At 32.9% G+C, this 13180-nt stretch overlaps 1 protein-coding gene across 5 annotated transcripts in view; it reads left to right on the forward strand.

Moving 5' to 3' along the window:
• LOC118187558 (uncharacterized) overlaps window positions 1–13180 on the forward strand; it is a 338262-nt gene that overhangs the window by 306086 nt on the left and 18996 nt on the right. The window contains exons 1-2 of one of the 5 annotated variants that reach the window (XM_035357801.2): window positions 3196–3288; window positions 11991–12126. The exons of 3 other annotated variants lie outside the window; for them this stretch is intronic. In XM_035357801.2, coding sequence (XP_035213692.1) covers window positions 12080–12126 — 47 coding nt within the window. In that variant the 5' untranslated portion in view covers window positions 3196–3288; window positions 11991–12079. Of the gene's footprint in view, window positions 1–3195; window positions 3289–11990; window positions 12127–13180 lie in introns of those variants that run through there. One more of the 5 variants, XM_085808463.1, reaches the window with a different exon arrangement.

The following is a 13180-nucleotide window of genomic DNA, read 5'->3' on the forward strand; positions in this document are numbered from 1 at the left end:
TTTTGATGTTTAATAACTCATAAAATAATAAAGATATAAACAAACTTATGGCATTTATTGATGGAATAACTTATATATGTTCCTTTTCAGGTTTGAATATCTTTACATTTGTAAATATCGTCTGCGCGTGTGGTTAATTTCAGATAATTTTATTTTCCAGTCTAAATATCTGTACTTTTCTAAATATCGTCTGCTTATTGATTGCATTTTTCTCTCTTTTGTTTTTGGCATCTTTCTGGCATTGTTAATCGTCATAATGTGCGCATATGGGGATCTTAAAACCCCCATGAATACCGTGAGGCACAAAGAGATTCCTAAAAGGTTAATGTGTGGTTGGACCGAGTCATTGGGCCTTTCGTTTTTACAGAAAAGACGGTCTCATCAGTCGTATACTTAGACATGTTGGAAAACTTCGTATTTTCACAACTAGAAGAGCTTCAGGCAAATGTCTTTTTGCAACAAAGATGGTGCACCACATCATTGGGGTACTATCATTCTTAGTTCTTTGAATGACCATTTTACAGGAAGATGGATTAGGCGAGGAAGTCCAATTCATTGGCCACCCAGATCACCTGATATCTGGACCTTTTTCCTTTGCGGATTTGTAAAGGACAACGTTTACAGGAGGAGAGTGTCGAACATTGATGGCCTCGCAATAGTCTCTGTGGATGCCGACATGCTTGCCGGTACCTGGCGTGAAATTGAATATCGACTTGATATTATCCGTGCGACGAAGGGGACACACGTGGAAGTTCATTGACAAGGTTCATGAAACTTTTTGAGTCTATCTAACCACTTATGTTAATAATTTTAATCTATTTTTATTATTTTATGAGTTATTAGATATCAAAATGGGTCCGGGACTTTATAAACACCCTGTATATTAGTAATTTATTGACTTACAACTCCCAGTATCATATTACAATCATCTGTCTCTATTTTCAAAGGCATAATTTGGAAGGCAAACTTATGCATTCCATATTTTCTATCTCGTAATTTTCATATTTTCCTTTTCTTTCAGCATCGGGATTAAAAAAACACAGGAGTTTGAACTAAAAATCTTTAGTTATCAATTTCAACAGACATCACTTGTAACCCTTCCATACTTGAAAAACAGAATCAAATCTTAGTTCATTAGAACTCCGTCCTTTTTTTCAACACCATCGCCACTATCCTATTCCAATTAACGTGAGTTTATCTTCTTGTCCTAATATGCCTATTCCAGTCAGAAAAGCATAATGAATAGTTTTTTTTAATTTCTTCTATTTAAACATTTTGTATAGCTTTGTGCCTCCTCGTCACTAATTTACACATGAGGAAGAACTGAGTCCATATAGTGCGCTTTAAATGTCCTGTTTTCTCATTCTTGACCGTCTATTACGCTTTATAATACGTATAACAATACAGTAGGGCCACAGAAATCACTAATAGTAAAGTCCTGTTGAGCTGTCTTTTTTCGGTTTCGTCTGGATTTAAAAAAAAAGAGTACAACAGTTTTACCGCTCAATTATTATTACCTTACGTGGTATTATTCTTGCTGTTGTTGTCATCTTTATATATAACTATTACATTATTATTCTTTTCCCATGTGGGCCAATGAAAGTTAATTTTTAAGATTTAGGAATTGTTGAATTCGAATTCTTCGCTTGTATCTAATCAGAAAGATTATTTTTGACGGGAATAATTTTATTATACTTATTTTTTATTTAATTATAGATCCGAAGATCCAGTAGCTTGCTAAATTACATTTTCTTTCAATAAATTTAAAAAAATTAAATCTAGTTTACATTCATCTGAAGTACTTCTAAAGAAGGGATAATTATTTTCTCGTGTTTTTGTACTCGTAAATGCTACATCAGACACAATAGACTAATTGTGCTATTAACTGTGCTGACTGTGCTAACACTAACTATGCTAAACTGAAACGAATAATTGACCGTCAACAAATCTAAGCTCGCCCTTCTTAACCGTAAAAATTGTAGAAGACTGCGTAAATATACTAGTTAAGTTCATTTATCAGTTTAAGCCTCATTTTACAGCTCATTTTCTTATCCAGAAGAAACTTAAAATTGCTTCCCTAGTAGCAGAATTTCGAATTAGGTAAGTGAAAGTTTCTGGACTGTTAATTTAAAACGTCCTGCACGTCGCTATGGGCAAACCATTTTATGACGATTCAAAACCTACTCAAGAGTCATATCCTTTATGCATAAAAGCAATTTTATAAAGGGTCAAAAACGAAAAACTGGTTTCATATATGTTTCTAATTTTAATCATTTTATAGTCTACTACTTCCAAACAGACAGAATGGTCAAACGCTTGTTGCAATGGCAGATAATGTTTTCATTTGCAAAACTTTTGCTTGCAAGACATGAGGTATTATTTTAAATCCCAATTTAGGAACTTTATGATCACCCTGTATACAAGTAAGAGTCAGAAAGGTAAGACTTTCTTCAGCTTTATAGGCAACAATGCCATAAAACATTCAAAAATAAATAAAACGACTTAAGATGCAATAAGCACAGATGTAGTAAGTTTTTTCCTTTCAAGCTTACACTTAAATTTTCTAATTTTATAATTTTTAAATTATTCCTCAATTGCCTTCACCTGCTTTTAAGTATTAAGAGCTGTTTTGGTATTTCATGAGACAGATTCTTTGTTTAAAGAGTGGCATCTTCAGTCTGCTCGAATTTACAAAGGAATAGAAAGAGAGATAGTAAAAACTTCAAAGCGGTAAATACTTTTATTCTTCTATTGTTCTTCAATGAGTATCTAATGACAATAAGTTAAAAATATATACAAAGAATATTACATTACATGTTATGTTTTTGTCTTGTGTATCGTTTATTGCAGCTTCTTATTTTTCGAAAACTTAAATCATATTTATGCTGCTTCCTTTCTGATAGTAAAAATTTAGAATAGATCTCCAGCCTTGTAAATGAACCAAAATCTTAACGGACATAAATTCTAAAGTTTTCATTATCAACTTTGCATTTCATAGTACATACATATGATGCTTCTTATCCTTTAAAATTTTCGAGAAAATGTTATAATCAAGGGAAGGCCCTAACTTTTTCATAATTCTAAATCCTTTCCGCATTTTGTTTTATTTATTTAAGCACTATGGTAAATTTTGTTACAATGATTATGCATAGATTTACTCCCCTCAAAAATATTAATTTTCATAATGTTTCGCAGATGAAAGACTTCATAGATGGTTACGGAGAGTTTGCTGCCCAAACGCTGCCACTTAAGGCAAATTTAAAATAATGGAAAATGCTTAGACAAGAGGTATGCAAAGAAAAACATTTATCTATTAAAACCGAATCGAAAATTATTATTAAACTCTATTTCAGCTCATCATGAATGCAATATAAAATTTGAATAGATTACTAATAATAAGATATATTTTATTCTTAGTTGAAAAAATATACCAAAAGTGTGCAAATTCTTAACACTTCTCGCCTGTAGTTATGTTAACAGTATAATTTCTTATCAGGTTACAGAATCTCGTATTCTTAGGTAACATAAACTAACCAACTCTAAAAGACTGTATGATGAATTATCCTCATGCCTTATTGACGACAAGAAGTCAGAAGAAGTGTGTAATTAAACTGGTAGTTAAGTTAAAACAAATCTCCACAAGATTATATAACATAATTTCTCTCATACACAAAATGAATTAAAAAACACTTGGAAATGTATGAAAGTAAAATTTCGTTAAAATTGTTTAATCTTGAATTACGCTTATCCACCTTCCAAGATTTCTGCATGACTTAAAAAAAAATTATTGTTTCAGCAGCAGTTATGACTAAAACACATAAGAGTATTCGATCGTTTGGACAGCAAATAAAATTTCTTCTAAAGAACAAAATGAGGCTGTGAGAAAACGGAACCTAAGGATATTTTCTTTCAAAATCTTGCGTGTCTTTCTTTTGGCCCAGTACCAAAACTATTTGATAACTGAAGATTCCCTCATTAGTCCATCTCCCTTCACTACATGTTTTATAACTTTTGTTGTCCCATGATGATAGAGAAGAACTGAGAATGCTAAAGCGACTTTCATGAGAAAAAATATGGGATACGTTGCTTCTGTAGATGTACAGGAAAATAGAAAAAAGGAAGTAATGTGATAGCGTCATTTAAATTTTTGTTAAGAAATAAATAGAACGCAGTTTCGTTTTGCCATCGGTGAAAGAGTTACTACAATAATTAGTCTGGAGAGTTAATTTCATAATCCGTAATATTTTGAAACACTTTCATAGTTTAAATTAAAGCAATTCTTTCTTTTTAAAGGTTGATTTTTGAATGATATTATGGCAAGGCCTTTAAACGCTAATTAATAAAGATTTTTAGAATACCTCTCGGCCCTGCTTGATACAAGTATACTGGAAAATCTGGGACAGTTGAAAACGCCGGAAATTTAATTTCAACTCTCATTTATTATAACTTCGACTGCAACAAAAATTTTTCTCCGATCGTAGCCAGCCTGGGGTGATGATGTTTAGATCTTACAGATGTTTAGTCTGGGAGAAAATTAGTTAGCGTCAAGATTGCTTCTATCTCAGTCCGGAGATAACAGTTCTCTTATCTAAATGTAAACATATGTATTATTCCGACAATATAAAATGCTTTTTTCTCCAATACTGTGAAAACGTTTTAATCAAAAGAAAGGAAAACAATTTACTTTGAAAATCTTACTGAAACGGAAGGGAAAAAATATCACTCATTTATATGATATCATTAGAAACTTTGATGAAGCCTCCAGTCTAGATAAAACCAATCTCACCTTTGTGACCTCAGATTAATTGGAGAAATATATAATTAAATTAATACACAAGGCAAACTTTATACCTTCCATGACCGCCATTTTTTTAAGCTCATTTGCTTAACACTGCAGCATATATTCTGAACGTGGAAAACCTCTACATTAATTTCCTAATTTTTACTCCCTGAAAAATGAAGCCCTAAAGAAGTCATTGCAGATGATGCTGTAAATAAAATAAAAACTATAAATTAGACATTAATTCAGCTTTGCTAATTATTGAAGAAAGACATTGTAAATGAAGCAGAGATCATCTGTAAATTAGATTTTAATTTAATTTAATTAATTCGGAAATATTGTTCAATAAGCCTGATGTTTGATTCGAATTATTTATTACGTGCTTCGCTTTTAAGCATTACACGGAAAGGGAGGGATGATCCATGGAGAACTTCTGAAAGGAAACTGTCTCGTGTCCATGTTACAGGTAGAGAAAAATACCAAAACGACCATGCAGCCAGCCCGTTCGCAGAAATTGAACCTTGGACAGAACTAACAGTGTTCAGCGACTTTTAACGCTCAGCCGCTGGTGGGCTGTCTTTCATTTTGACGAAACTATTCAACAGGATAAGAAATGTTTTGAAAAAAAAAAAGGCAGATGAGCAACTAATTTCAGCTATGAAACAAATTTTGTTCAGACAACTTGAACAATTTAAGCATCTCCGAAAGTCCTACTTTGTTCAGCAACTCTAATTATGTACACGGTAAAAATCTTATGCATTCAGCGTATCCTACTACAAATTCTCTATTCAATTAACATTGAGAATTCATGGGGCAAACATTTTAAAGTCTTATCAAATAGAAACGCAATTGAGTTTAGTTACAGTTGTGATAAATTGCAACATTTCTGAAACGATTTTGTAAACACAAGTGCTGACTCTATGTCCTTCAATATAATTGTCTTCTGTTCCTAATACGCTGAATGTATTGAGGAGCTGTGAGTGTTTGTACCTATAGTTTAAATCCTTTCAGAATTATCGATGTGTTACACTTATACTATTCCAATGCCAATTTAGATTATATGTATTGTCCATCTTTTATTTTGCATTGTATCGCTATAACTTGCCGAAGCTAAACTTGATAAAAAAATAAATTTTATGCCTGCAAATTTAAGGCCGAAACTTTAACTTCTCAAAAGTGGGAGACATATTAACAATATAAAAGACAATTCAGGCCAGTAAGTTACACTGTCATATTTAATATTGTAAGATACTATCATCTACCAGCACCAAGTAATATTAAGAGCAGTATCATAGTAAGGATATGGCATCAGAAGTAGCTCATTGGAGTGCACTTATTCATAATGTGCCAGATACATTTTGAAAGCTCCAAATGATTACTTAGCTCATCTTATCCATAGTCAGTCAGCCTTAAACCACCCATCCATCTGTAGGCACATGAATCTTAATCTTGGCAGCTATATAATATTACTGTTTATATATTTCCATTGTTTTCTTTGTTGTGATGAGTATACAGTACGTAAAAACCATGAATGGTTGAAGTCTCATCTTACTTCACTATGACATTAACAATAAGTTTATATCTATTGACAAGAAGTGAAAATCAAAAAGTACAGCTTTTTAATGAAACGGATCACTGGTCAATGTATCCGCTGAATATCCTAGCTATGAAAACATTTAGGGTTATAATTAGGACTAGGGTTATCATTTATAAAAAGGAGCTGAAAACTAATTGTAGGCCTGAAAAGTCTACATAACGTTCTTAGATCTCCTTTATAGCTCTAAGCAGTCAGAGAACCAAACATATGAAGTGGGTTGCAGCTGTCCAGAATGATTCCTGACCAAACCTCAACATATCTGCCACCATAGCGGTTCTTCTTCCTGATACTGGAAGAAAAAGTATCGGTACTAAGGCTTCATATAAAAGTACGTCTGAAATCAGTATCTAGGCTGAATGTAGACTGAATGGTTACTTGGGCCCAATGAAGTTAGGTCCAAGGTTAAGACACTTTCTCTTGTGTGAGGGACTGAAACGGACATAAACAGCGGATCATCTTATAAAAATCTCTTGCATGAAGCCTTCCAGAAAAAGAAAATCTTGAAATTAAAGTTCAAGAGTCAACAGAGATCATGAGAGAGCTGTGAGATTGAATAGTCTCTGGAGCCTGTCTGAATGCCCCAAATACCTATCTTCATTGGATTTCCAGGCTCTTGAACGTCCTTACCGACATCTTTTATATTAATCTGGTCTTCTGAAATTTGCTTCCATTTTTTCATGTCCTTTTCATATCCAAGCAGCACTGTTTCTCACATTTCACACAACATTATATTGAGCTCATTTCGAACCTGAAGTTTAGATTGCCCTACCTCCAAACTTACAACTATTCTTCAGCTCATTTCGCTATCTGAATTTTCGTGATTACTCATTCTAATAAGTACTTACGAAATTTGATGAAATTTTACAATATGCGTTATTTGTTGTTTGACGTGCACGAAAGAAGTAAGAACCGAAAAACTGAGACCGCTTTTCATATCTATAGGCTGTTGTAGCACCACCTACATATTAATATGATTACATATGCTACACCAGCGCTATTGGAATTTTAGTTGACCACATGTTTTTAGTTTGACTTCAGTAGTTTTTGAGATATTCAGAAAATCGTCCTTACTTTCTTAATTTTGAATGACAGTATAATTAATAAAATGTTACACTTTAATCCCATTTTTTTCCTTATATGAAGCGATAGAAAGTTCATCTAAGTTTTTCGTAATCAATTAAACAGTTAAGCAAACATATATTACCAACATATGTTATCATATTTTAGATATTTTAAAGCATTTTATATTTGAAAACTTACACTTTCTGAAAGTAAAAATTAGCTTTGTCTTTATTGCTTTCAAATCACAGTTCGAAATTTTTTATTTAAGTTTATAAAGTTTATTATTTCACATGACTTATTTTCTAAACGAAAGCAATACTAAAGCACGAACAACTTAATAAACTTACATGAACAACATGAAAACTTAAATAAAAATATTCGCTCTTTTCATTGGTCATATTTGTTTTAAGCGCGCTTATTAAGATACGAAATAATACCTTTAATATCATGCCATCTAATAAAAAGTTTTTGTTCCTGAACTTATAATATACATATATATTGCATGTAACTTCAATCAAATGGATAATGGATGAGGTAAAATTTTAAAATAATGTAGCACGCCTATTAATTAATACCTTAGAAAATCACTCACTAGAACACTCACTGTGCGCATAATTGAATTCTAAAAATTAGATGTGAGTTATTATGTTAGTTTTGTCTGAAATTTCTTCTGCCTGAGTTGTTTTGTGGAAGGATTTCCTAATTCACGGCTACTTCAGCTTGGCTTACTTTGATGGATCACGATGACACTGTATCGACAATACACTTATCCTTCAGAGATCATTTCATTTTCTGCTGCCATTCTTAAACTCGTCACTGCAGAAAAAATGACCCCAAACTTTGAGAAATTTAATCCGAAGAAATACTGACTCTCACATAAAAGAAGAGGAATTTTTTTTTTTTTTTTCACACCATAATCCTTCTATTCCTGGCTTATGCGTTGATGTCCCCCCTCAGGAATAGTCTTCACAAGGTTGACATGGGATGTATCATATTTATCTTTATCTTTTTAAGTTCTTTATCTTTTTCTGTCTTATTTAAGTTCTTCATTTGGGCAGATCAGGTTTTGACATTTAACTCCTTAAGATGCGAAATTCGTGTGGCTTTCTGTTAATGTAATGTAAATTTGTGAACGTTTGCATTTACGCATATATTTAAACTCATAAGCAGATAGTTATTAAGGCGTGAATCTGTGCATATTAGAGCAATATGTTTTGTAAATGCTTATATATTTACATACATAATACTTTTTAGAACGTTTCTTACCGTTAGGGTGTGCACCTTAAAAATTGAAAGCTTTGTTAGGGAATCACACTGTATTAAAATTTGGATGCCCAGCCGGTATAGACGTTAGTGACACTGACGATAGGCCCGGACTCGAATCCCGGAGAAGACATGGATGTTTGTAAGTGTTTGTGAGCGTTCTAAGCGGCAAGAGGGTACTCAAAATACACGGCGAGCCAAAAGTCTTCTCGAGAGGTTGGTACTAATGATAATAGTAATAATATGGCGAATACAGTCGTAGCCCAGCCCACCGAATAGACAATAAGCACGTTCTATGACCATAAACGGACTGAAGATGGTAAATTAACTAGGAAAATCCCAAGGAAAAAGTACATAAACAAAAAAATGAACATTTCACATAAACAACAATCAAACAGTAATCCTAATGGACTTGCGATTTGAAATGAAAACTGCCATGATTTCAGATGTAATTTTCTTTTCCATTTTTAAATTCAGTAAAATATTTTTTAAAACAAATTTTCCGCTAACAAGACTATACACATCTCTCACTCCCTGGGTCAAAAAGTGCATCTCGGAGAATTGTGCGAAGTGTTGCTACCGATTGAATGATTTATTGAGATCTTCGGACTGGCTCTCGAAGCGGCTTTCGGGTAAGGTCGGCGTGCCGGATAGATGACTAAATTTGATCATTTAGAATAAGCAAAAGTCGTAACAAAGTATCCGTAGGCAAATCTGTGGAAGTATCCTTTCCGATGGTCAGATTCGTCTGATCAAAACATTGGCGAAAATCGGAGAGAGAGGTTTGCCTTCTTTCCCCGTGCTTTCCTTATCAGCAGCGTGCTGGAAGCAAAAAAAAAAAAAAAAAAAAAAAAAAAAATACAACTAATAAATTCGGAAATCCCAAGCGGTTTTGTACCCACATCGAGGTGCCTAGTGCTTTATACCGGTTACATTACGTTGACATTGCTAGACTAAATGAATACCTCCATATAAGTTGGGCCGCCTCGCAGATGCGATATCCCGTGGGTACGCTGAAGGAAGAGCTATGGGGAGCTCGCGACTTCAGTCAACTGAACTTTGGACACTCTCGGAAGAGGTAATTTCTTTCGCATATTTCGAATGCAAATGGAACCGCTCAGGATTTTATACTAACAAAAATGATAACTCTGTTCTTACCGGTCGATGAAGAATGGCTCATCTCACCCGTCGTCTCAACTCACTCGTCTCACAGTTTTTTTTTAGTTGGTACCCCTTTATTTATTTATTTTTTTACTTTTACTTTGATACAGTTCAAAATTACAATATATGCAAAAGAGTTTAGTTATTAATCTCTCGTTTTTCAAATACGTTACTGTTAAGACAAAATGGGTAGAACTTTGTGTTTAAATATATATATATATAAATTCTTGTACTTTCTTGTACTATACGTATTTGGTCTTAACAAGTTCTTTGGTGTCAGAGATAATGCGTTCTATTTTTATACTCAAGTTCTCAAAATTAGGATGACTGAAGCAATATTATTCAGCTGTACGAAGACACTGGTTTTCGACTTTATGTTTTTGTATAAGTTGTAGAGACATAAGGTAGTTTTTTGGAAGCAGGAGAAAATGAAAAATGAGCAATGCCTTCGCCGGGAATCGAACCACGGACCTCTGGAATACGTGCCCAGCGTGCTGACCACTACACTACGAAGGCATGCTAAAAAAGCAGTAGAAATACCTCGTAAAGTAACACATAGTTATTGATGACTATGTGTGCTTTGTATAAGAAACACATAGTTATTGAAATTATGATGACTGGAGCAATCTTATTCAGGTGTATAGAAGACACTGGTTTTCGACTTTGTTTCTGTGTAAGTAACACATAGTTATTGATTTGATATTAAGTTTGTTTTTAGTTTGTCCTGCATACTTTATACTACACATATTACATGTGATAAAGTAAATTAAATTAGAATATTAATTTATGTATAGATATGTATTTAAAACTGTTATAATGCATTTGATTAAAAATATTGAGAATAACGTTTATAACGAAATAATTTATGATTGTGAAATTATGTACACGTATTTCAATAACTTTGCTATCGCATTTGCTCTTTTACTTTAGCTTCCGCGTATCAAAATATTCGAAAAAATAAAAATAAAATACCTTCATGATCGACATAAAATTGTCATATGTACTGCGCGCACCATTATGGATAAAAATAACTATTTTAGCTGATTTCCTTTCAAAATTAGGCAAGCAATATAAACAAAATGACCTTCTTAAAAAATGGCCGAATGACATTTTTCTTTTTAATTTATATAATAAGGCAAAATATCTTGAAATACTGACCAATAGTTTTTGGAGAAATATGCATTCAAGCTGGAATATTATAGATTTGAAACACGTGAAGACTTGATTATCGATAAATCCTGTAAATGCACATTTCCTTACTAATATCTATAAAGGAATTAAAAAGTACAGTTTAAAGTTATGTAAGTTAAATTTTGTAAGTATACATAATTATGTTTCAACAATATTGCATCATCATAATTTTAATCGAAACAAAGAAACGTGAGGCGTCGAAAATTTCATAGGATTTCAAATTTAATTATAGATAGTTCTAAAATTTTTTATGCCAGAAGCCTATTAACTGTCCACTTCATGGAACCAAAATGTTTAAATAGTAGTCAAAATTCCTTGAAATTCTAATCACCAAGTTCAGAGAAATTATGCACAGAGTAGAATCATATTTTTATGAAATCTTAATGGGAAAAAATATAACCCTGGAGTCTTGTAAGAACATTTCGTTCCTAAAATTAATAAATATACAGATAGGTAGGCTAATAAACTAACTTCTTTTCTACCTTGACTAGCTATGTATTTTGTATTTGTATTTGCAGAAGCATTTTATGAATAACTCAGGGGCATTTATGCATTTTTTGAATTTAAGCATAAGCGTTTATGAATAAATATGCGAAATTTTCTGAAATGCTGATGAAAACAAGACACCTCGCTCCTTAAATTGCTAAAACTTAAAACTAATTTTTACAATAACTTTGGTTATTCAGCCAATTTTTACAGAAAGTTTGTTTTAAAAACCTTACAAGAATTTTGATTTTAATTATAGAAACATAAAAAATTTAGATTTTTTAGAATTATTTTAAGATGCGTGACTAAGCCATATTTTTTAGCAGAAAATTTAAATAAAACTACTAACCAGAGAAAAGTGTTTTTAAATTCGGTTTTCTAGCAAAAGACGCTTTAAGACTTAGGAGCTTCTTTAAATAATAATGTAAGGTATTTCTTCTGCATTTTTAGCATGCCTTCGTAGTGCAGTGGTCAGCACACTCGGCGCGTATTCGAGAGGTCCGAGGTTCGAGTCCAGGCGAGGGCACTGATCCTTTTTCATGTCTCCTGCTTCGAAACAACCTAATGTCTCTACAAGATTAAATAAGTAATTGGCGAACTCCGTAAGCCTTCCTATATTTTCTAAAAACTTTTGCTCTTAATGTCTTTATAATGTCTATTACTTAAAAGAAATTAATGCGAAATGAAGCAAATCAGTGCTTAACATTGGAAAATATACAACAAAGCCAATCATTTACTATACAGAAAAGCTATTAACAGCGAACTTTTCCATATTATAACTTAGAGGATTTTGAAAAGATTGTATTTTGTTGAAGAATACAAAACTTGTAACCTCATTACGGGCATTACGTAATATAAAATGATTATCTTAACCTATTTAACTCGCTATTTTTATAAAATTTATTATCACTGTATAAATGTATCTCCAGCTTCAGGCACTTTACACTAATTTCATTTTACCCTCTTATGAAAGATCTAAATTTGTACCTTTCTCGGTTAATATAAGAAACTGGCAGTTCATTTTCTTTTTAGGAAAGAAATGAAAGTATCTTTTAGGTTTTGATTTGTGCAGTGGTCGAGGTCTACAAGCGGCCTAGCGTTAACACTGGTAGCTCGGTCCGGGGTTCGAAACCCGGTGAACAGGCTGGTTTTATGGCGTTTTCGTGGTTTTTCCTATGTGTACCGTGTATACGAGCCAGTTTCTCTTAGAAAGTACTCCCCGAAGGCATCCCTCCCGTTATTTGATAGCCTCGATTGCTTTAGCAGGGTCAAAGGTAAACCAAACATATGCAATGATAAAAAAAAAAAACATGGTTTTCATTTCTGAAAGAGCAGGCAAGCTATGGGCGATTTTTGAAAGGGTTGTGAATGGCGATGAAAAATTCCCAGAGAAAAAAACTGTATCAGTTTGAGTTCTCTAACAGGAAGCCGTAACCCTTTTGCTTAAGCCTTTCACATCAATCAGAGCTGGAGACAAAGTTCGACTTTCAGCACTCGGGTCTTGTAGGCATGAAATTATAGACGTAGACAGCAGCTGTCAACCATCTTTCATTTTTACAACACACTTGTTGTTTTAAAAATTGTTGAAAGATGAAACTACACTGCATTATTCATATTTATAAGTGTTGTGCATATCCTCT

This window comes from Stegodyphus dumicola, chromosome X1, assembly GCF_044657685.1.
Source record: "Stegodyphus dumicola isolate Sdum_Otavi_A_Nest chromosome X1, ASM4465768v1".
Classification (NCBI taxonomy): Eukaryota; Metazoa; Arthropoda; class Arachnida; order Araneae; family Eresidae; genus Stegodyphus; species Stegodyphus dumicola.